Source organism: Pelodiscus sinensis, chromosome 2 (assembly GCF_049634645.1).
Source record: "Pelodiscus sinensis isolate JC-2024 chromosome 2, ASM4963464v1, whole genome shotgun sequence".
NCBI lineage: Eukaryota > Metazoa > Chordata > Testudines > Trionychidae > Pelodiscus > Pelodiscus sinensis.
The window spans coordinates 36,519,690-36,544,565 of NC_134712.1; the positions used below are offsets into that span (position 1 = coordinate 36,519,690).

The window sequence follows — 24,876 nt, forward strand, 5'->3', positions numbered from 1 at the left end:
GGGCCAAGCACATGACTTATGAGGAGAGGCTGAGGGATTTGGGCTTATTAGTTTCCAGAAGAGTGAGGGGGGATTTGAAAGCAGCAGGTTTTCAATTTTCCAGAAGGGAGGTTCTAAAGAGAAAGGAAAGAGGCTGCTCTCAGTACAGGCAGTCCCCGGGTTACGTACAAGATAGGGACTGTAGGTTTGTTCTTAAGTTGAATCTGTATGTAAGTCGGAACTGGCGTCCAGATTCAGCCGCTGCTGAAACTGATCAGTTTCAACAGCAGCTGAATCTGGACGCCAGTTCTGACTTACATACAGATTCAACTTAAGAACCCCAGGCATCCCCAAGTCAGCTGCTGCTGAAACTGATCAGCGGCTGATTCCAGGAAGCCCGGAGCAGGGGCTTCCTGTAGTCAGCCACTGGTCAGTTTCAGCAGCGGCTGACTTGGGGACGCCTGGGGCAGAGCAGCTGGGGTGCTGCTGGGTTGGTCCAGTAGCGCGGCCGCTCCTCGGTGCTACTGGACCAACCCAGCAGCACCCAAGCTGCTCTGCCCCAGGCGTCCTGATTCAGCCGCTGCTGAAACTGACCAGCAGTGGCTGAATCAGGACGCCTGGGGCAGAGCAGCTGGGGTGCTGCCCGGTTGGTCCAGGAGCGCCCAGAGCGGCGCTACGGGACCAACTGGCAGCGCCCCAGCTGTGGTACCACAGGTGTCCGGAGCAAAGCCGCGGAGCACGGGGGCAGCGGGACAGCCCAGATGCACCGTGGCTGTCCGCTGCCCACGTGCTCCGCGGCTTGGCTCTGCTTTGCCCCCCCGTCCCCGTGGTCTGCAGACCAGGGGGACGGGACGGGGGGCAAAGCAGAGCAAAGCAGAGCCAAGCCGCGGAGCGCGCGGTCAGCTGACAGCCCAGACGTGTCTGGGCTGTCAGCTGGCCGCTGCTCCGCGGCTTGGCTCTGCTTTGCCCCCCCCGTCCCCCTGGTCTGCAGACCAGGGAGACGGGGGGGGGGGGAGGGCAAAGCAGAGCAAAGCAGAGCCAAGCCGCGGAGCAGCGGCCAGCTGACAGCCCAGACACGTCTGGGCTGTCCGCTGGCCGCTGCTCCGCGGCTTGGCTCTGCTTTGCTCTGCTTTGCCCTCCCCCCCCCCCCGTCTCCCTGGTCTGCAGACCAGGGGGACGGGGGGGGCAAAGCAGAGCCAAGCCGCGGAGCAGCGGCCAGCTGACAGCCCAGACACGTCTGGGCTGTCAGCTGACCGCGCGCTCCGCGGCTTGGCTCTGCTTTGCTCTGCTTTGCCCCCCCCCCCCGTCCCCCTGGTCTGCAGACCAGGGGGACGGGGGGGCAAAGCAGAGCCAAGCCGCGGAGCACGTGGGCAGCGGACAGCCCTGTCCGCTGCCCGCGTGTTCCGCCGCTTTGCTTCCTCTCCCTGGTCTGCTGGAGACCAGGGAGAGGAAGGGCCCCGTTCGTAACTGCGGATCCGACATAAGTCGGATCCACGTAACTCGGGGACTGCCTGTAGTGATGTATAGCAGAACAAGGAGCAATGGTCTCAAGTTACAGTGGGGGAGGTCTAGGCTGGATATTAGGAAAAACTATTTCACTAGGAGGATGGTGAAGCAGTGGAATGGGTTACCCACAGAGGTGGTAGAATCTCTATCTCTAGAAGTTTTTAAGTCCCAGCTTGACAAAGCCATGTCTGGGATGATTTAGCTAGGGTTGGTCCTTCTTTGAGCAGGAGGTTGGACTAGATGACCTCCTGAGGTCTCTTCCAGCCCTAGGATTCTACGATTCAGAAACTGATGTACCATGGGATGATTGAAGATAGACTTTCCCCAGGAGCCCTAGTGGAAGAAAGAAATGGCTGCAAGGTGACTGAGAAGGTGGAAAGCACCCGAACCCAAAGGTCCAAAAAATTAGGACTCAATTGGAGTATTTTGTCCAGTTCTGGGCACCACATTTCAAGAAAGATGTGTAGAAAGTCCAGAGAAGAGCAACAAGAATGATTAAAGGTCTAGAGAACATGACCTATGAAAGAAATGGGCTTGTTTAATTTGGAAAGGAGAAGACAGAGGGGACATGATAGTGGTTTTCAGGTATCTAAAAGGGTGCTACAAGGAGGAGGGAGAAAAATTGTTCTCCTTAGCGTCTGAGGATAGGACAAGAAGCAATGGGCTTAAACTTCACAAGGGAGGTTTAGGTTGGACATTAGGAAAAACTTCCTAACTGTCAGGGTGGTTAAACACTGGAATAAGTTGCCTAGGGAGGTTGTGGAATCTCCATCTCTGGAGATATTTAAGAGCAGGTTAGATAGACATCTATCAGGGATAGTCTAGATGGTACTATCCTGCCATGAGGGAAGGGACTGGACTCGATGACCTCTCAAGGTCCCTTCCAGTTCTAGTGTTCTATTATTCTATGATGGCTAGAACAGGGCTTGTGAAGGTGAAAGACCCGTCTGGGCCACCCAAAGCAAGAAGCACTTCCATTTTGGTAAGAATGTTGCTCTAGTAGAGGGCTTTTCGCTACTCAACAGAACCCTCTGTACTCATTCCGAGCACTGTCTCTCCAAGGCAGCTAACCATAGAGTTTCCAGGCATGAGGTGCAGGGACTGGAGGTTTCACTGATGAAGCTTGCCATAATCCTGTGTTGTATCCAGATAAAATGGGAGAGCTATGGGTTGGTTGACCAACAGATTGAGCAGGGCTGAGAACCAGTGCTGCGGAGGCGAAGCTGGTGTTATCAGAATCAGGGAAGACCTGAATCCCTGATCCTAAGGACCACCTTGTGAATCAGTGTGAACAGAGGGAAAAGCATACAAGAGACTTGGGGAGCAGGGAAGTAGAAGAATGTCCCCCAGTGACCTTTGCTGTTGTTCAGGAGGGAACAGAACCAAGAACATTTCCTGTTGCTGTGTGTTGCTAACAGGTCTATGTGCGGAAATCCCCACCTGTGGAAAATGTCCAAGGCCACATCCGCCCTGAGGGGCCACTTGTCACCCTCAAACAACCTGCTGAGTCGCTCTGCAAGTGCATTCTGAGATCCCGGAAGATAGGATGCTACGTGGTGAATGGTATGTGCAGAACTCCCGAAAGAGGAAAGTTTCCTGTCAAAGGGGAAAGGAATGTGCTCCACACTGTCTGTCGATATAAAACATTGCTCCAGTGTTGTCTGGCAGGGTGGAAATACACTTGTTTCGAAGCCAGGGAGGAACACCTGGTAAGAGATGAATAGTCCTCAGCTCTCTGATATTTATGTGCAGGGAAAGCTCTGAGGGGGATCACATATCTTAAGTCCTTAGATCACCAACGTGAGCTCCCCAACCCATGTCGGATGCATCCATCACCAACTGGGCTGGTGAAGTCTGGTGAACAGGACCCCAGCACAGACCATGTCCTCCTGAGCCACCAGTCGAGGGACTTCAGGACATCCTTCAGGTCACCACTATGTCCATGGGCTAAAAGGCAGGGTTTGCATCTGTGCCAGCCATAGATGCAATGGGTGAAGTCTGATTCTGGCATGCTGCATCACTTATGTGCAAGCCACCAGCAGCCTCTTGCAGTTCCTGGCCATGTTGACAGGGGAGAAGCGAAGTCTCAGAATGACCTCCTTAATAGTGAGAAAACGGGTTTTCAGTAGGGAGGCCATGGCCATTGTGGAGTCCAGGCAAGGTTCCCACAAACTCTGTTTTTTGAGCAGGAACTAGGGTGGACTTGGCTTGATGCAAAATGAGGCCTAGTTGGAGAAAAATATGCCTGATCAGGGAGATATGATCTAACACCTGGGTAAAGGCGGTTCCCCTTATAAGCCAGTCATTCAGACAGGGTAAACCTGCAACGGTCACTTTCAAAGGTATGCGACAACCACCACCATACATTTGGCAAAGACCCTGGGAGCCATGAAGAGAACAAACAGGAGTGCTGTGATTTGGTAATGGTGTCAGCCTACAGTGAACCACAGGAAGTGTTTGTGAGCTTCCCCAATGAAAATAGGCATCTTTTAAATCGAAGGCAGAGTACCAGTCACCCATGACAAGTGAAGGGATGATAGAAGCTAGGGTCACCACCTTGAACTTTGATGTGCTTTACTATGAATGCATTGAGACCCCTGAAGTTCAAGGTGGGACGAAACCTTCCTTTGGCCTTCAGGATTAAAAAATAGCAGGAATAGAAACTCCTGTGCCCTATAGGAACCTCTTCAGTGGCTCCCAGTAAGAGGAGCTGGTGCACCTCTTGTAACAAGAGATGCTTGTGAAGGGGTCCCTTGAAGAGGGACAGGCATGGGAGGTAAGAGGGAAGGTGGGAAAGGAATGGGATAGAATATCCATTTTCTAACATGTCTAGGACCCAATAGTCCATTGTGATGTCTGACCAGGCAGAGGAAAAGGGATAGATGGTTGACAAAGGGTCATGTTGGAAAACTGGCTGGTACGCTGTCCCTGGGCGAACCTTCAAAGGCTTGACTTGGGGCCCAGAGACTTGTTAGAGGGCTCTTCCCTCCAATCAGAAAAGGAGCAAGATGTCCGTCTACCATTCTGATTGTTGGAGTTCCTGCCTCTGTGCCTGGGGAAACTCAGGCCTAAGGCCCTGCTGGAAAGAACAAGATGGGGTCCTATGGTGAAGTGAGATCCTCTGTGGGGCTAAGGTGTACATCCCCAAGGATTTAAGAGTCGCCCTGGAATCCTTTATCCCATGCAGGTGGGTATCAGTTTGGTCTGAAAACTGACCCATCCCCTCAAACAGCAGGTACTGGATGGTCATCTGGATCTCTGAAGGGACCTTCCGAAACCTGCAGCCAAGAACGGCACCTCAATACAATATCAGTAGCCATGGTATGGGCCACGGCATTAGACGAGTTGAGGGCTGCCTGTAGGGTTGCATGGGAAATGGCTTTGCCCTCTTAAAACAAGGTCCGCAACTCCTGGTGTGAGTCCTGGTATTACAGGTCCCTGAATTTGTCCATGGCCGCCCAGGAATTAAAACCATATCTGCTCAGGAGTACCTGCTGGTTGGCAGAAACCCTGGCACTGGTGGCATCTCCACGGGTTCCAAAAGGGCCACTGGGTGGGGGGCTGCCACTGGTGGTGGAGGGGAGAGAGAATGACTGCTGGAGTGACTGCACCAAGGCACTACGGTGCCAGGAGCAGAAGCAGGGCTGGGAGCCCATGGCTTTGGAGTGCAGCGACTTAGCATCCGAGTCGAAGGAGTATTCCGAGCCAAACCATGGTGGAGTCATTGATGGGCCCAGGGACTGGTGCTGGGAGACATGCCTGGCCATGGCTGAAGGCTTGCCCCAGTGCCAGATTGGCAGAAGAGGCCTCAAGTGCCCTAATGCGGGGGAGTGGGGGAAGGGTGTGCCAGTGCCGCCGATGTCCTTGGTGCCAATGCTTCATAGAAGTAGTGGTTGGTGCCAGGGGACGTGGCGTGGAAGAAGTCGTAGGAATCACTGGTGTGGGGGTCAGTACTCCCTTGGGAAGCAGATGGCTCATCTCTGATGGGATCAACGTGTCAGTGAAGGGCTGCGAACAGGAGTCCCTCCATTGCCCTGTATTCGGAAAGGAGGCAAGGGAAGATGTGAGTTCAATCAACTCCCTGGCTGCCTCAATGGTGTCAAGGGTCAAAGGGCAGTTCACCTCAATTGGGTCCTCATCCAGGCTTGGACCCTCGGCTGAGCTCAACTGGCATGAAGCTGCAGGCCTCGAAGCCAAAGTCAAAGTGTCTGAGTGTCCTGACTGAGGATGTACCCTGGATGCGTGCCGCAACAGAGATCTGCCCCTATCTTAACTCTGCTTCTTCTGTGGCACCGGAGACTGGGGGTGGTGCCAGGTGGTTATCTGTCTCAGCACCGATGTACAAGACAGGCCCAGAGTCACTTGCACTGAAGATGGTGTACTGTGGGAGGTAGGCACCGAGTCGGTGGCCAGTGCCAGGTGAAGCGCTGACTCCATTAGCAAGATCTTAAGGCATGAATTTCTCTCCCTGTGATACGAGGCTTACAACTGTGACAGATCTTGCAGTTTGCAGAAATATGAGCCTTGCCCAGTCACCTGAGGTGTCATGTGAGTCTCCACAGGACATGGGCTTAGGACAGTCCAAGCAGGGCCTGAAACCCTGGGATCCAAGCATGTCACAGGAAGAAAGGGGAACAGGGAACGCAATAGGTGAACCCCTAACTAGTAACAGCAGCAATGATAACACTAACTATAACTAAGAAAACTGGGACTAAGAACTTAACTAACTACGATAGTACCACTAAGTGCACTTGCATAGCAAGCAATAAGAAGGTTCCAATGACCGTCACAGGAAATAAGATGGAACTGAGGGGGTGATGGGCTGGCAGGGGAATATATACATGCATATGCAGGTGCTACTCCAGGGGGCTCCCCTTCTGGCCCAAAGGGTATCACTGAAGAAAAAACCTTCCGATGATCAGTGCACGCACACACCTACATGGAATGGACCTGAGCAAACACTCGAAGAGGAACTACCAATTTTAAAAAAGCACCTGAAAAGAAATGTGCTTGTTTTTTATATTTCTCCATGATGGGGAACCCTAAAAAATGCCAAGTCATTATTAGAAATTTATTCTTATATTTAGAGATCCTAGTGTTTGGACTCTGGCTACCACCAGATGGCTTTTGGTTAATGTAAGACCTTGAGAGCCTGGGGGATCTACTACAGTGTCCTGTCTGTAGCTAGCAGCTTCAAAAATAAATACATTTCCTCTATACTCATGAGCTGTTCCACAATTACACTCAGAGAATAAAATGATTAAGGACTAGAAAGAAGGTACCTCTATAGGTAATTTAGTCTGGTTCCCTGTACTCATGGCAAAAGGACTAAATATCCTAGACTGTGAGATAAGTAGTTCTGACATGAGGTCTAAGCATGAGTCCTGTATATATTGCACTCACTATGATTTGCATTTATTGTTTTAAAGCTTTCGGTAAGAAAAACTTGGCATCAGGCAGCTAAAAGTACGCAGCATAAAAATGCTGGGCAACCATCTGATCTATGTTAGCGCTTCAAAAAGTGTACCAACATTAAACAAGCTTAATCAAAAGTCTTTCAGCTTTTGAATGACTAGGACAAAACAGAGTTATTCCTTCTCTGTTGGGTTCTCTGCCCCCCTGAACAAAAAGACTTAATAAAAAATCAGCATCTCAAAAGAACCATCTAGTCTGGCTGTTGCTTGTTTACTAGGCTGATGTAAAGATTAAAGGATCAAGCAGACAGGAGTGCTCCAGGATCCAACAGGAGCCATAGAACTGTGGGGGCAAAGGAAAACCCTGGAGGAGAGACCTGAGTCTCAGGAGGAGACTTGAGTAGCAGTAAACAGAGACAGCAGGTGCCCCACCACTCCCCCCTACATTGCTCTATCCAGCCACAGCTCACTCAGAGCTTCATCCTACTGGAAACTTGTCCCCACCCCTGCCTTATCAGGAGGGCATAAACAATAGAAGTGTCTGAGGCTATAGCCTTATGAGACTAATGGTTAATCTAGCCGTTGGGTCACTGGATGATCAAGGTGCTATAAGAGAATTCAAGCAAGACAGGGCCATTGCGGAGAAACTAAGTTATTTATTTCTATTGGGTCTTCACTGCAGAGGATGTATGTGAGATTCCCACACAAGTCATTCTTTTTAGGTAATAAATATGAGCGTCTATGGTATGTTGATGGCATTGATGGACGTGAAGGCACAGACAGCGCTGCCTAAACAGGAGCTGTGTCACATGTTATAGCAAAGATTTTCTTGGTGCTGCTCCTTTAGAGGCAATATGGTATTTATCTTTGTCTTGAGAGGTCAGTACATCTACCTCAAAGACTGAACCTCTGGCTACCTATGTGGTGTGGCCGTGCTCATAGCAGAGGCATCCTGATGTTACTGCACTTTGTAGCCACCAGCTATCAATGTGATGGATTGCAATGGGGAATCTCTAACTAACAAGTGACACAATTTATAGGTATGACGCCCTTTTCTTCAAGCCTTTACAGGGGGAACTATCTAGTCTTTTCCATAACTCTACTCCCTTTGAAGTTGAAGGGTCGGAAGATGACCTGTGATTGGGACCAGAGTCCCCTGGAGGCTCAAGTGCCTTAAGGAGAAATTTTAGCTTCAACTCTTGGTTCTTGCAAGACCTCAGCTTTAGCTGGTAGAAGAGGAAGGACATCTGAGGGATAATGGACACTCCCAGGAATTGGATACAATGAACTTGTAGGCATATCTCGAGCTGGGACGCTTCTAAAGGAGCTATCAACCTCTAGCAGTGTGGAATGTAGAAGAAAGTTCTTTCCTCCTCTGCTTTTCTCTTCTTTTTCCAACTGAAAGAGCTTAGAGAGTCTTCTAAATACCCCTGGAGGTGCAGCAGGTTCCCCCCATACAAGATGGGAAACAAAAATATTTTTCTTTTACTTAAAGGAGAAAAAAAAACCAGCTACTACATATACTAACATACAGATAAGGATGAGTCAGCTGCTCAGTCCTTGGGAGGCCAAAGATGGTCCAGAAGAAAGGGGATTCACTTGGGCTGTGCTAAATAGCCTTGAGCTAGACCACAAAGGAGGGAGAGTAAATGTGTAGGCTGAAAGGACAATGCCATCCAAAATCTTTGATTAGAGGTGTAGGAGCACAGATACACCAATAGTGGAGCATACAGAGGGACACTACTTAAAGAAAAACACCTTCTCATTGTGCTGCCTCAGTCAAAAAGGCTTACAGAATTCTCAGAATTATTAGGAAAGGAATGGCTAACAAGACAGAAAATATCATAATGCCATTATACAATTCCATTATTCTCTTGATTAATGCATGCAGTTCTGCTCTCCCCATCTCAGAAAGATATGTTAGAATTGGAAAAAGCACAGACAAAGAAAACAAAATGATCAAGGGTAAAGAATAGCTTCCATATAAAGAGATATTAAAAAGACTTGGACTATTTAGAAAAGAGATCTCTAACGGAGATATGATAGAACTCAATGAAATTAAGAAAGTGACTAAAGAAGTGTTATTTACTCTTTCACGTAACACACACACACACACATGCACATGGCTCATCCAATGAAATAGGCAGCACATTTGAAGCAAACATAAGGAAGTAGCTCTTCCCATATGCCCAACATGTGGAAGTCATTCTGATGGGATGTAGCAAAGACCAAAAGAATAAATGGGTTAAAAAAGAATTAGGTAAGTTCAGGGAGGATAGATCCATCAACATCTGTAAGCCAAGATGGTCTGAAATGCAACCCCATGGTCAGAATGCTCCTAAACCTCGGACTGCCAAAAGCTAGGAGTAATCAACAGGAGACAGATCATAAAATAAACTACCCTCTTCTGTTCATTTGCTCTGAAGCATCTGACACTGACCACAGGAAGACAGGATAATGGGCTAGGTGGACCATTGATCTGACCCAAAATGGCTATTCTTATATAATAGACACAAATTATGTGTTTGTTCTAACTTGTGATCCTCCTTTCCCTAATTGTTTTCTTTACCAGTTATCCTTGTTTCCTTTGTTTCATATGGGCCTCAATCCTGAAAATTTTAACTTATGCAAAGGAGTCCACTGAAGGTACATGAACGTCTCAATATCTGTATCAGCAACTTGCAGAAGTAAAAGTCTGCAAATCATGCACACATTTAGCTTCCTGCTTTGTGAGTGTTTCCATTGACTTCAAATGGGACTATGTGCAGGGCAGCAAATAAGCATGTGAGGAAGTCTTCACAGGTTTGGAGCCTTAGATTCTAAACTCCAAGTTTGTAGAGCTATTTGAAGATTCACATAGGGGGTACCTAATGGGATTTTCAGAAGTATTTAGGCTAAGAAGTCACAAAGGGAGTTAGATACCTAGGCCCTTTGGAAAACCTCACCAGATACCTGTGTACATCTCTAGGTAGCTAAGTACTTTAAAACTCTGGTGCTAAATTCTTTGGGAACAACAACAGTGTCTTTTTTATTTCAGTAAATTATTTTGTGATTTTACAGAATTATTTCAATTTGCACAACTTCAATTTTCACAAAAATGGGCATGGAAACAAAACTACAATATTTTCTATTTCTTTACAAATATGAACAACTGGGTATTTATTTTAACTGGCCAATATCTTTCATGCACTTCAACACATGAACTAACATTTCATTTTCCTGGCAGATGCTTTTGTGGAAAGCCCTCAGAAATATTATTGATAAAACAGAAAAGGTCACCATCAGAAATTTTGGGCAGAAGAGAAAATTAAACCCCTCAAACTTCCATGCCCTTGACTACCTAATTCTCTCATTTATAACTCATTTTTTCATCATCATCACCATCATCATTACTGTTTGTGTTGTAATAGAACCTGTCTGCCTCAATTTGGGATCAGGGCCTCATTGTGCTGGATATTGTAGAAACAAATAAGCAAAATACTTTGTCTGTTGACAAGTAAATCTCTGATTCTTCTTTTCCAGCTGTCTACTTTACCACAGGTAAAAATGATACGGGGGAGGGGAGAGATAAACCTATTTAGAAACTGTGAACAAGTATTTTACTCAAAGCCCAATGAAGTCAATAGTATCTCATGAATTGCAGCAGGCTCTGGATTAAGCCACAATCCTGAAGTCCTCACTCAGAAAATGTCTAATTTTCACACCCTATCCTCTAATGAAGTAAATAGAAGTGCTCACTGAGTAAGGAATAAGTAAAAACTGAGTGAAGGCTTTGGTATTTGACCTTATACAAGTGAATAAATTGATGTGCAGGAAGGGGTACTAAAAGGTTCAATGGTTAAGCTTCCCTAATAATATATTTTTCAGTTTAACATGAAAAAATGTGTGTTCTCATTGAGTGGGCTCAGTAAAGAAAAAATCATTAGGCATTCAAGAAATATTATGTTAACATTGGATAATTTCTGAGTATCATAGTGCATGTGTGCACAAGTTAGGGATGTTAAAATGCATGTACTTGTGTAAATGTAGTAACCTGGGAGTTTTGAGAGGGAGTTCTCCAGGTAAAGGAGGAGCAAATACAGAACCCTTGAGGTAAGTGGCTGTCTGTAGTGTGTGTTTGTGGGTTACTTGCTGTGTGCTGAGCTTGTGTTTCTGTTTGTTTTGTTTGTTTGTTTGTTTGAAGGAGCGTGTGCTGTAGCCGGCAGTTGGAAGCTATAAGATTCTAAAGGTTTGAAATCTAAAAGCCTCTGTTAATTGGCTGAGCCTTAGTCAGGGGGTGGGGCTATCAGGAAAGCCAGGGCTTTATGAAGCAGTGAGTCAGCGACCAGGAGCAGGAAACACAGAGTTTTGAGAGGGAGTTTGGAAGGGAAGTCAGAAGGGGCCACGGTACACTTGCCATTTTTACAATTTAGTTTAAAGATTTTAATCAAAACTTCCTGATTTAATTAGATACCCTATCAATAACCTAGGTAGCTGTAGGAGAGAATGCAGGCAGAAGCCCAGCAGCAGGGTGTAGCATGCATGATTACCTGCACTATGGGTAGGTGCCGTATGTGTGCATTCGGTGCATGGAGCTCCTGGCCCTCAGAGACCACGTCCAGGCTTTGGAGGCCAGGGTATCTGAACTGGAGGAGCTGAGGGAGGCAGATGTACGTAGATGAGGCTTTCTGGGGCACTGTAGAATTGTCCCACCTCCGGTCAGACAACCCCTGTGCTGTTAAGGAAGATGAAAGGCTCAGGGAAGAAGAGCAGTCAACGGGAGCAGAGGGAAATCTTCCGATAGTTGGGACACTCCTTCCAGATGTTGGAGTATACTCTCGCACTGAGGTTACCTCTCCGGGGGAGGGAACTCGAGTTAGTAAGAAAAGGCAGTTGTTAGTAATGGGAGATTCGATCATTAGAAATGTAGATAGCTGGGTTTGTGATGACAGGAAGAACCGTATGGTGACTTGCCTGCCTGGTAAGAAGATTGCGGATCTCTCAAGGCTTCTAGCTAGACTTGCGTGTAGTGTTGGAGAGGAGCCGGTGGTCGTGGTACATGTAGGTACCAATGACATAGGGAAGGGTAGCAAAGACTTCCTGGAGGCCAAACTGTGGCTACTAGGAAAGAGATGGAAAACCAGGAACTCTATGGTGGCATTCTCAGAAATGCTTCCAGTTCCATGCACAGGGCCAGGTAGGCAGGCAGAGCTTCAGAGTCTCAATGAGTGGATGAGATGATGGTGTAGGGAGAAGGGGGTTAACTTTATAAGGAACCGGGGAAACTTTTGGGATGGGGGAGCCTATACAGGAAGGATGGGCTCCACCTAAACCATAGTGGATCCAGACTGCTGGCACTTAACATTAAAAAGGTCGCAGAACAGTTTTTAAGTTAAGAGATGGGGGAAGTCCGATTTGTGCAGAGGAGCATGTGGATTGGACAGAGACGTCTTTTAGAGGAGAGCCTATTGAAAGAGATTCTCTAGGTTTTAGTCAGGAGGAGAGGATGGAAGAGGATAAAGTATGGGCCAGATCAGATGAAAAACATTCATGTAAAAAAGAATCTGACACATCAGAAAAGGGCAGACAAACAAACAGTAAAAAGTTTTTAAAGTGCTTGTACCCAAATGCTAGAAGTCTAAAAAATAAGATGGGTGAACTAGAGTGCCTTGTGTTAAAGGAGGATACTGATATAATAGGCATCACAGAAACTTGGTGGAGTGAGGACAATAAATGGGACACAATCATTCCCAGGTACAAAATATATCGGAAGGACAGAACAGGTTGTATGGGTGGGGAAGTAGCACTATACGTGAGAGAAAATTTAGAATCAAATGAAGTAAAAATCTTAAATGAATCAACATGTTCCATAGAATCGCTACGGATAGTAATTCCCTGCTCTAATATGAAAATAACAGTAGGGATCTATTATCAACCACCTGACCAGGACAGTAATAGTGACTATGAAATCCTAAGGGAAATTAGAGAGGCTATCAAAATAAAGAGCTCAATAATAATGGGGGATTTCAACTATCCCCATATTGACTGGGTACATGTCACCTCAGGATGAGATGCAGACACAAAATGTCTTGATACCTTAAACGATTGCTTCTTGGAGCAGCTGGTACAGGAACCTACAAGGGGAGAGGCGATTCTCGATTTAGTCCAGAGTGGCGCACAGGATCTGGTCCAAGAGGTAACTATAACAGGACTGCTTAGAAATAATGACCATAATATAACAACATTTAACATTCCTGTGGTGGGAAGAACACCTCATCAGCCCAAAACTGTGCCATTTATTTTCAAAAAGGGGAACTATGCAAAAATGAGGACATTAGTTAAACAGAAATTAAAAGGTACAGTGACTAAAGTAAAATCCCTGCATGTTGCATGGATGCTTTTCAAAGACATCGTAATAGAGGCGCAAATTAAACGTATACCCCAAATTAAAAAACACAGTAGAAGAACTAAAAAAGAGCCACCGTGGCTTAACAACCATGTAAAAGAAGCAGTGAGAGATAAAGAGACGTTTTTTAAAAAGTAGAAGTCAAATCCTAGTGAGGTAAATAGAAAGGAACATAAACATTGCCAAATTAAGTGTAAAAATGTAACAAGAAAAGCCAAAAAGGAGTTTGAAGAACAGCTAGCCAAAAACTCAAAAGGTAATAACAAAATGTTTTTTAAGTACATCAGAAGCAGGAAGCTTGCTAAACAACCAGTGGGGCCCCTGGACGATCAAGATACAAAAGGAGCACTTAAAGACGATAAAGAATAAAATTGTCAGACACACAGAACAAAATAATTTGTAGGGCAAAAGTCAACATGGTTTCTGTAAAGAGAAATAATGTCTTACTAATCTATTAGAGTTCTTTGAAGGGGTCAAGAAACATGTGGTCAAGGGGGATCCAGTAGATATAGTGTACTTAGATTTCCAGAAAGCCTTTGACAAGGTCCCTCACCAAAGCCTCTGACGTAAATTAAGTTGTCATGGGAAAAGTGGGAAGATCCTTTCATGGACTGAGAACTGGTTAAAAGACAGGAAACAAAAGGGTAAGAATAAATGGTAAATTTTCAGAATGGAGAGGGGTAACTAGTGGTGTTCCCCAAGGGTCAGTCCTAGGACCAATCCTATTCAAATTATTCATAAATGATCTGGAGAAAGGGGTAAACAGTGAGGTGGCAAAGTTGACAGACGATACTAAACTGCTCAAGATAGTTAAGACCAAAGCAGACTGTGAAAAACTTCAAAAAGATCTCACCAAACTAAGTGACTGGGTAACAAAATGGCAAATGAAATGTAATGTGGATGAATGTAAAGTAAAGTACATTGGAAAAAATAACCCTAACTATACATATAGTATAATGGGAGCTAATTTAGCTACAACTAATCAGGAAAGAGATTGTGGAGTCATTGTGAAGACATCCACGCAGTGTGCAGCGGTACTCAAAAAAGCAAACAGGATGTTAGGCATCATTAAAAAAGGGATAGAGAATAAGACTGAGAAAATCTTATTGCTCTTATATAAATACATGGGACGCCCACATCTTGAATACTGCGAACAGATGTGGTCTCCTCATTGCAAAAAAGATATACTGGCATTAGAAAAGGTACAGAGAAGGGCAACTAAAATGATTAGGGGTTTGGAACAAGTCCCATGTGAGGAGAGATTAAAGAGACTGGGACTTTTCAGCTTGGAAAAGAGGAGACGTAGGGTGTGTCTAGACTACATGCCTCCGTCAACGGAGGCATGTAGATTAGCCAGATCGGCAGAGGGAAATGAAGCCGCGATTAAAATAATCGCGGCTTCATTTAAATTTAAATGGCTGCCCTGCTCTGCCGATCAGCTGTTTGTCGGCAGATCGGGGCAGTCTGGACGCGACACGCCGACAAAGAAGCCTTTCTTGATCGGCACAGGTAAACCTGGTTTCACGAGGCATACCTGTGCCGATCAAGAAAGGCTTCTTTGTCGGCGCGTCGCGTCCAGACTGCCCCGATCTGCCGACAAACAGCTGATCGGCAGAGCAGGGCAGCCATTTAAATTTAAATGAAGCCGCGATTATTTTAATCGCGGCTTCATTTCCCTCTGCCGATCTGGCTAATCTACATGCCTCCGTCGACGGAGGCATGTAGTTTAGACGTACCCTAAGGGGGGATATGATAGAGGTATATAAAATCATGAGTGGTGTGGAGAAAGTGAATAAGGAAAAGTTAATTACTTGTTCCCATAATATAAGAACTAGGGACCACCAAATGAAATTAATGGGTAGCAGGTTTAAAACAAATAAAAGGAAGTTTTTCTTCACACAGCACACAGACAATCTCTGGAACTCCTTGCCTGAGGAGGTCATGAAGGCTAGGACTATAACAGGGTTTAAAAGAGAACTAGATACATTCATGGAGGTTAAGTCCATTAATGGCTATTAGCCAGTATGGGTAAGGAATGGTGTCCCTAGCCTCTGTTTGTCAGAGGGTGGAGATGCATGGCAGGAGAGAGATCGCTTGATCATTACCTGTTCGATTCACTCCCTCTGGGATACCTGGTATTGGCCACTGTTGGCAGACAGGGTACTGAGCTGGATGGACCTTTGGTCTGACCCAGAATGGCCATTTTTATGTTATAATGTAGCTTATGTGTGTGGGGGATGGTTTATATATACACATGATTATAAAAAGTTTTCCTTCTACCGAGCTCACATTTATGCAGAACAGAATGACACAGTTTAGTCTGAATAATCTACTTCTTAGGTTGACAAAGATCTCATGATAAGCGCATTAATTATATACATTATTTCCACTAAAAATGTTCAAAAGCTTTATTTTTTGAAAGAAAAAACTGTTCTGTAGGGCTATTTACAAGTGGTGTAAGTCCTTCAGCGTGAGAGAGATAAAAAGAATTTATTTCTTCATACAAATGTTTTCTTCAATATACTTCTTGTTTTAAAGTTAAGTAGAAAGATAAATCTTTAGAATACAAATATTTTAAATTCCAAGAATTCTTTTTAAATTTACCAAATAGTCATACTTTAATTTTCAGTCTCTAATATTTTTAAAATAAAATACAACGATAAAATTGGGGAGCTGTTTTTAAAGATTTTTTCAAGTGCTAAAGTATGTAAGTATAGTAAAATGAGGGAAGACATAACTTTTCTCATTCCCTTTTCATCTTACCTGAAGTGTAAGGCATTTAACAGCATTCCAGACTGTCCCAATACATTCTTTCATTCTCTCTTCAGGATTTCTGCTGGTTTCAGATGAGGTCAACATGGCTTTCAGTGGAAGCGACAGAGGCCTAGATTCTAAAGCAAACAGCATATAGTTACTGGAACAGTATATATCTTCACTCAGTGACTAATTACTAGTATTGAGGAGAGTACATTATTTTTGTTCTTTAAAGTCTATTAATAAATTGTCTCCACTCCCCAATTTAAAATGTATGTTTCAGTGACTGTATTTTATAGCAGAAACTCGAGCAAGCTAGTGTTGTTTTATTTTACTAGGTTTATGTTGGAAAGGGAGATCATAGAATAAAAAGATCATAGAACACTAGGACTGGAAGGGACCTCGAGAGGTCATCGAGTCCAGTCCCCTGCCGTCATGGCAGGACCAAATACTGTCTAGACAATCCCTGATAGACATCTATCTAACCTACTCTTAAATATCTCTAGAGATGGAGATTCCACAACCTCCCTGGGCAATTTATTCCAGTGATTAACAACCCTGACAGGAACTTTTTCCTAATATCCAACTTAAACCTCCCTTGCTGCAAGTATAAACCTATTGCTTCTTCTTCTATCCTCATAGGCCAGGAAGAAAATTTTTTCTCCCTTCTCCTTGTGACACCCTTTTAGATATCTGGAGTATTGTGGAGTATTTTAGACATCTGGAGTATTGTGTCCAGTTCTGGGCCCCCCACTATAGAAAGGATGTGGACGCATTCGAGAGGGTCCAGCAGAGGGTGACCAAAATGATTACGGGGCTGGAGCACATGACCTATGAGGAGAGACTGAGGGATTTAGGTTTGTTTAGTCTGCAGAAGAGAAGAGTGAGGGGGGATTTGACAGCAGCCTTCAACTTCCTGAAGGGAGGTTCCAAATAGGATGGAGAAAGGCTGTTCTCAGTAGTGATGGATGGCAGAACAAGGTGCAACGGTCTCAAGTTACAGTGCAGGAGGTCTAGGTTGGATATTAGGAAAAACTATTCAATAGGAGGTTGGTGAAGCACTGGAATGGGCTACCTTGGGAGGTGGCGGAATCTCCATCCCTAGAGGTTTTTAAGTCTCGGCTTGACAAAGCCCTGGCTGGGTTCATTTAGTTGGGACTGGTCCTGCTTTGGGCAGTGGGCAGTTCTATTCATGATTCTGCCAGACCCCAATTAAACAAGAAACTAAACTGTGCACTTTTCGGGTTGTAACAAAATTATCATTTTCATGGCATGCCCTAATAAGCAGATCCTGGGATACCGAGAGGAAGGTAAAAAACCTACACCACTCAGGACAAGGAAAACATCGTTCCCAGGCCCAAAAAAGTGACTAGTATGATGCTGACAGAAAAATTCAAAAATCTGATTCTGTTCTAATCTTAAGGTAGGAAAGGGAGCTATTGCTTCCAAGCACACAATGACACCCAGGGCACAAGAAAGGATTTATGGGTCCTTCCCACAAATGAGAATAAGCCAATGGATTTCTGCTATACCCCTCCCCTGAGTCAATCAGCCCCCCTTATGCTTTCCTCTAGCCAATGAAGGTGGCTGAGCCACAACTAGGAAAATCCTTAAAGTTACTTTCTTTTTCCTGATGGCCCAGACAAAGTGTGCCTACCTGCGAACAATTGTTAAATTTCATATTTAGTTATGTGTTGTTCTGGCTATTTCACAAACTGGCTTACTCTTACATCTTGCTTATTTAATAATTTTATTTAATACTTATTTTGATAAACAATATTGTGAACTATTTTTGTAGTTACCAATACATTCCATAAAGCCACATAATGTATTATTTTTCACTAAATCTCGCACTCAGAATTTCAATTTGACAGATAAATTTTGAATTTATAAATTTTGACAGATAAATGTATGATATGCTCTTTATTTTGTCTTATTCACATAATTTAGTCACAGAATAAATTGAAAAATAAAAATAGTTTTTAAAATCCAAATTTAAAATTAAGCAATTTCTATATACTATTTCCAAATGGCTAATGGCTGCCCTTTGTCCCTCTTGGTTACAAATGTCACCACATGTAAAATGACAGAACACCACTGCTTTGTGTTCCTAACATTAAAGATCCCATGTGGTGGATCTCTTGGCTGGAGCAGAAAGACAAAGGTGGAGACACTGCTATATAACATAAAATAGTTCTGTCTGCTAAAAAACGGTCTTTACAAAATAATTTGGTTCAATTAATGTTGCTGACTTGCTGCCCATTCATGTAAAAGCTATAGCAAGTCATTAGAGTCCAGGGAAATTTTTTTTGTTGATAAGATTTTAAATGTGTTTGCAGAAGCATAGAAATCAGAGAGCTTCTTTAAGTCTTGAGGTAAAGGTACTTCAAATGTACATACATATACTATAATGTATCTCTCTATTTACTTTAATTTAGATACAAAGAATACTTGTTGATTTAAATCAAGTGGTCATCCACTACACAGCAAGCATGAATAAACAATAATCATTCAGTTCATTGGAGCAGAAATATGTGATCTCCTAATGCAAATACTTCAGATAAGTCAATGATTTCTCACCAACCAGCCTACCCTCATGGCTGCTAGTTTCCTACATTCTAAGAGTTTATTTTAGGAGAAATTTAATTCAGCATTTTAACTATATCTTAGACAAAATGCATACTTGTACATAATGTGCTAACTAATGGTCAAATTCTGCCATGCTGTAAGTCAACAGACATTTTGCCCAACTTGAGATGAAAGTTGTAGTTATAAACTTAAGGACTATTCCTATAAGAAGTCACTTTGTCTGCAATAGAGCACTTTCTAACAAATATCAAAAAGTGTGAGATAGACTAAATTATCATGCCTATTACATTTAATCATGACAAAACAAAATTACTTAGCTCATGTCTCCATTTAATAGCGATCTTAAACATAATTTCTATATATTTTGTAGTAGCATATTGAGAACAGAATAGTTAAAATAAAATACTATTGGGAAACTCTTGGCAGTAAAAATTTGGCCCAGATCCTCAGAACCCATTCTAGCTGTTATCTGCTTCAGCACTACAAAGCAGCTGGAAAAATGCTCTAAAAGAGATGTTAGAGATTTCCTAGGTGTAGGGGAATCCCAGAGTAGCATAAAGTCAAGGTGGCCAGATGGGTATATCTCCTACTGCCATTCATTCTGATATAAGGGGTGTGTCATGATGTACAGGGACAGGAGGAGGGACCAAAGTATAGTGTATTCTTTCAATCCATTATGTGCCAGTGGAGGTTTCACTTCTCTGATTTGTGCCAGTGGCTAGTTTGGTGCCTGGCCAGCCTTGGGAAGCAAAAAAGGGAGTTTCTCACCTCATGCAGTACTGAGTGTTCTTTAAGATGTGTCCCCATGGGTGCTCCACTCCAGGTGAAGGGTTGCCTTGAGCCGCAGATCTCAGCCTTGCAAAGCAGTTTCCCCCATTTGGCTGCGCATGTGCAGGGGACGTCTAGAGTTTTTCCTGCCTCCTGTTAGTGCGCGGCACAACCCCCTCCCTTTCAGTTCCTCGTCTCCACCTGAATAACTAAGACTCAAAGCAGAGGGGAGGTAGGGAGGGTCGTGGAGCACCCACAGGGACACACATCTTGAAGAACACTCGTTACTGTACAAGGTGAGTAACTCCCTTTTCTTCTTCGAGTGGTGTCCCCGTGGGTGCTCCACTCCAGGTGACTAAAAGCAGTATTCAATATATGGCTGGAGGGAGCCAGAGTCAGTGTTTAGCGGTGATGGACATGCTGAGTCATCATGAAGTTGTGGCAGGATAGCATAATGTTTGGCAAAAGTATAGTCTGAAGACCATGTTGCTGCCCGGTAAATGTCTCTTAAGGGAACATTGTTCAAAAAGGCTGTGGAAGCAGCCGTAGTTCAAGTGAAATGTGCTCATGGTGGGCATTGTTGCAGTTTATTGCCCAGGGTGTAACATCTGACTATACCTGTCGATATCCACTTTGAAATTCATTGTGATGAGATGGGTGCTCCCTTGGATCGTTCAGCGATAGAGATAAAAAGTCTTCAAGATTTACAGAATGGTTTTGTTCTTTCCAGGAAGAAGGCCAAAGCCCGTCAAATGTCCAAAGTATGTAAACTGGCATCCTTTTGTGAAGCAAGTGGTTTTGGGGAAAAGGTAGGTAGTACAATGGGTTCATTGACATGGAATTCCGTACAGACCTTCGGCCGGAATGTCAGGTGGCGTCTAAACATGACCATATCCTTTGTGAAAACTGCGTAAGGGAGTTCTGCCATTAACACCCCAAGTTCACTTACTCTCCTAACCGAGGTAACGGCTAGCAGGAAACAGACTTTCATAAAAAGAAAAGGGGCATGGTAGCCAGTGGTTCGAAGGGAGGCCTGCTGAGGTGATTCAGGACAAGATTTAGGTCCCATAAGGGGGATGGGGCCTTACAGGATGGGTCTATGTTGTGAAGTCCCTTAAGGAATCTCTTCATGATAGAATGGGCAAATATGAAGAAGCCATCCACCGAGGTGTGGAATGCTGCTATCACAGAGAGATGGACTCTTAAACAAGAGATTGGCAGTCCCGATGCTTTAAGGTCTAGAATGTAGTCGATGATGGTATTTAATGGGGAGACACAGGGTTCCACTTTGGCCCGCTGACACCAGTGGGAGAACCGTGTCCATTTTTGCAGGTAAGTTTTGTGTGTGGATTGTCTCCTACTATGGAGAAGGATCTCCTTCACTTGCTGAGAACACCAATCTTCTATCTCCACGAACCAGACAGAAGCCACGCCTGAAGATGTAGGGTATGGAGCTGTGGATGCAGTATCCTCCCATTGTCCTGTGCGACACAAATCTGCTTGGTGTTGTAGTGGATAGGGAGGCTGAACCTGTAGAGGTATGGGTACAAAGTTTGAAGGGACCATGATGGACCAATCAGGATGACTAGGGCTTTGTCTCTGCAGATTTTGTGTAGGACTCTTGAGATGAGCGGTATGGGGGGAAAGATGTAGTGTAGGGGGGCTGTCCATTTGATGAGAAAGGCGTCCCCTAGAGAATGTTTGCCAAGTCCCACCCATGAGCAGAATCGGGGGCACTTGGTATTAAGGGTAGAAGCAAAGTGGTCTATAGATGGCCATTCCCATTGGTGGAAAATTGAATTTGTGACTTCCGTATGTAATTCCCACTCGTGGTCCAAGTGAGGCTGATAGAATCCGCTTTGGTGTTGTTCACCCTGGGGAGGTAGGATGCTATGAGGGTGACTTGGTTGCGGATGCACCAGTTCCACAGGCGGCTAGATTCCGCACAGAGGGAACAGGAGCGGGCTCCGTCTTGTCTGTTTATGTAGAACATTGAGCAAATGTTGTCCGTTAGGATGCGGACTGTGCAACTGGCGATGTTGGAGGCAAAATGTGCACAGGCATTCCTTACTGCCCTCAATTCGAGGAGGCTGATGTGTAGTAGTGTCTCACTTGGAGACCACCTGCCCTGAACTCCTGGGTTGTCCATATGTGCCCCCCTGGGTTGTCCATATGTGCTGGGGAGGGAAGCATCCGTGGTAATTTGAAGAGTGGGTTCAATTTGTTGGAATGGAACCCCCGCCAGAAGATTGTTCGATACTGTCCACCATCGTAGGGATGCAAGAACGTTTGATAGAATGGTAACCCCCTTGCTCCATGTGTCGTGACAGGATGTAAACAGTTGCTACCCAGAGTTGAAAGCATCGAAAGTGTAGGCGAACGTGGTGAACTACATAGGTGGTGGAAGCCATGTGTCCCATTAGTCGGAGGCAGGTAAGTACTGTGGTGATGGGAGTTGTAAATATCACGCTTATAATTTCTTGTACAGTTGTAAAACGTTGTCGAGGTAGGTATGCTCGAGCTGTGATTGAGTCCAGGCGTGCGCCAATAAACTCTATGTCTTGAACTGAGTGCAATGTTGATTTGTGTTCGTTGACTAGAAGGCCTAGATGACAGAGGACGGTTGTGGTAGTACTTATCATGGAGGCGGTTTCATCCCGTGACGACCCCTTTATAAGGCAGTTGTCTAGGTAGTGGAATATGATGACGTTCTGTCATCTGAGGTATGTGGCCACAACTGCTAGTACCTTCGAAAATATTCTTGGAGCTGATGAGAGACCGAAAGGGAGAACTTTGTATTGGAAGTGCTCTGGACCAACAGTAAAGAGTAGGTAGCGTCTGTGAGCTGCAAGAATAGCTATGTGAAAGTACTCGTCTTGCAGGTCGAGGGCTATGAACCAGTCCCCTTCATCTAGTACAGGAATGATCATTGTAAGTGTGATCATCTTGTAATGTTGTTTCTTGAGAAACTTTTTCAGTTTGCAGAGGTCTAATATAGGCCTCCACCCCCGTCTTTTTGTCTGTCAAGAAATAGTTCAAGTAGAACCCTTTTCTATGGAACTCTTTGGGTACCCTTTCTATGGCTCTGATTGTAATGAGTCGGTCGATCTCTTGTTTTAGTAGGGTCCCGTGAGAGAGGTCCCTGAAGAGGGATGGAGTAGGGTAGGTTGGATAGTAGTAAATGGGATGATATAGCCTACTCGAACTATCTCTAGAACCCAGCGGTCCGATGTTATAGATTCCCATTGTGGAAGGAATGGACGTAACCAGTGGGTAAAAAGATGGCCATGTTGTGCTGGTGCTAGATCACGAGGGAGATATTGCAGACCCTCGACCACATCTTCAAATTTGCTGCTTGGAGGGTTGAGTAGTTGGTGGGTGGCCCTGGATGGGGCACCTTCTCTGAGCTCGTTGCTTTGGTCTGGTGTCTTCGTAGGGCCTCTGGGATCAATTGTATTGCCTGTATCGGTTTCAGTTGTGTGTGTTATATGGATTGTAACGTCTGCGTTTGTAAGGCGGTGTGTACATGCCCAACATGCAAAGTGTGGTTTTTGAATTTTTGCTGTTATGGAGAATTTTGTCTGTCATAGCTGCAAATAACTTGTGCTTATCAAATGGCAAGTCTTCTACTTTGGGTTGGAGTTCCCAGGGAACTCCAGAGGACTGTAGCCAAGAAGTCCTACGTATCACTACCACCCTAGCTCTCACTCTGGCTGCAGTGTCAGCAACATCCATTGCAGTTTGAAGAGTGGTGCGAGTGATTCTTTGCCCTTCGTGGACAATTGCTTTAAGGATCGATCTTTTGGACTCAGGAAGACGTGGTATCAGTTCTCCTAATTTTGAATAACTGTCAAAATCATGATTTGCTAGCAGAGCAGAATAATTTGATATTCTGAGTTGTAGGGTGGAAGAGGAGTATATTTTCTTGCCAAATAAATCTTGCTTTTTTATAATCCTTATCCATGCTGCTGGTTCTGTATTGTGGCAACTTCGCTCTTTGTTATGCTGATTCCACAACTAATGAGTTTACTTGTGGATGTGCAAACAGAAATTCTTTTTCTTTTGGTGGAACAAAGTACTTTGTCAATCCTTTTCTTAGTTGGTTGAATGTATGCAGGTGTCTTCCACAGATCTGAAATTTCCATGATTGCCTCATCTATTGGTAGGGCAATCTTGCTATGTGATGTAGGTTTTTGTTTTTCCTGTACTTCTTGCAGAGAAACATGTTGACTTGTCGCTACTCTTTTGAATAATTCTTGAAACAGTTTGAGGTCATCAATCGCTACAGTGTGTGATGGCATAACCGCATCATCCGGTTGTGCACTGAGGTTATCAGAGTGTGTGAGGTCTATTGAGTGAATGTCTGATTTGTTGTCCGAAATTCATTCCTCCTCCTCCCCTGAATGCCTTGCACAAGGTAGGGGCTGTGGCTGAGGCAAGCTTCTCTGTGATGACGTGGAATGGACTGAGGACCGGTGTCTATATGGGTCTCAGTGATCCCAGGGCCCCCATTGCGGTGGATAAGGCCAGTATGGGTGCCATGTGCTTTGTTGTGGTTCAGCCCTGCTGTGGTAAGAACAAAACCTCCTAGGCGATGCGTGCTGGGAGGAGTATGCTGTGTGCTGGTCATCATCAGGTAAGGGACCCTGATGAAATGACATTGGTGACATAGACCTGAGAGGGGGCTGTCTTGGTAGATACCTCACAGATGAGTAATCAGTAGAAGGCAGTATGGATGCTGCTGCCTGCTGTAAGTGTTAGTTGCTTCCTGGGGCTGTACTGTAGCAGTCTCATCTGGCTGCTTATCTATGCCTGCTGTCAGTGCTGGTGCAGCATCTTCTTACTGCACAGCTGTAGCCAGTGCCAGCTTAGCTGGGTGGGATTTCTTCTGCTGCAGTGCCACAGCTTTAAGCAGTGCCGGGGCTTGAAGCAGCACTGCCGTTTGAAGTGGCGCTGGCTTTTCTTGCCATGCCAGCTGCTTGGAGCATTCTCGGGATTGCTCCAAGGCAGCGAGCACCAGTCCCAGTGCAGAGTGTGAAGATCTTCCTGCTGCTTTAATGGCAAGGATCCTCATGCTATCCTGTGCCTCTCCTCTGAGTTTTGGGGAGGAGGAAGCTGGAAGAGAGCGGGATGGTGAGGCTCTCTGTCTGAGCACACTTTTGGCAGGCAGGGGGGCTCCTGCTGCACTGTCCCCTCTCCTTCAGCAGGCTGTAGAGCCTTCTCAAATAAAATCACTCAGGCAGAGCTCTCTATATTTTCTAGCTTTTGCCGTGAATGAAGCACAGTGTGTGTAGCTGTGGGGTGAGTGGGTTTCCCCCAGACAGCAAATGCATTTTGTACAGCCATCGGAAGCCAGCATAGGCTCGCGGCACTAGTCACATTTTTTAAAACCTGAGGAGATAGACATATCCAGTTCTCTCCTCCTCCTCCTTATTCTGTTGTTTATTTTCCTTGTTTTATTCATTTCTGTCTGTTGTTGTC

At 45.0% G+C, this 24,876-nt stretch overlaps 1 protein-coding gene across 10 annotated transcripts in view; it reads right to left on the bottom strand.

The window, feature by feature from the left end:
* VPS13B (vacuolar protein sorting 13 homolog B) overlaps positions 1 to 24,876 on the bottom strand; it is a 999,042-nt gene that overhangs the window by 461,321 nt on the left and 512,845 nt on the right. For all 10 annotated transcript variants that reach the window (XR_012901295.1, XR_012901296.1, XM_075920306.1 and 7 more), the window contains one exon: positions 16,048 to 16,175. Coding sequence is in view for 8 of the 10 variants with exons in the window: in XM_075920306.1 (XP_075776421.1) it covers positions 16,048 to 16,175 (128 nt within the window). In the remaining 2 variants the exon portion in view is untranslated. The remainder of the gene's footprint in view (positions 1 to 16,047; positions 16,176 to 24,876) is intronic.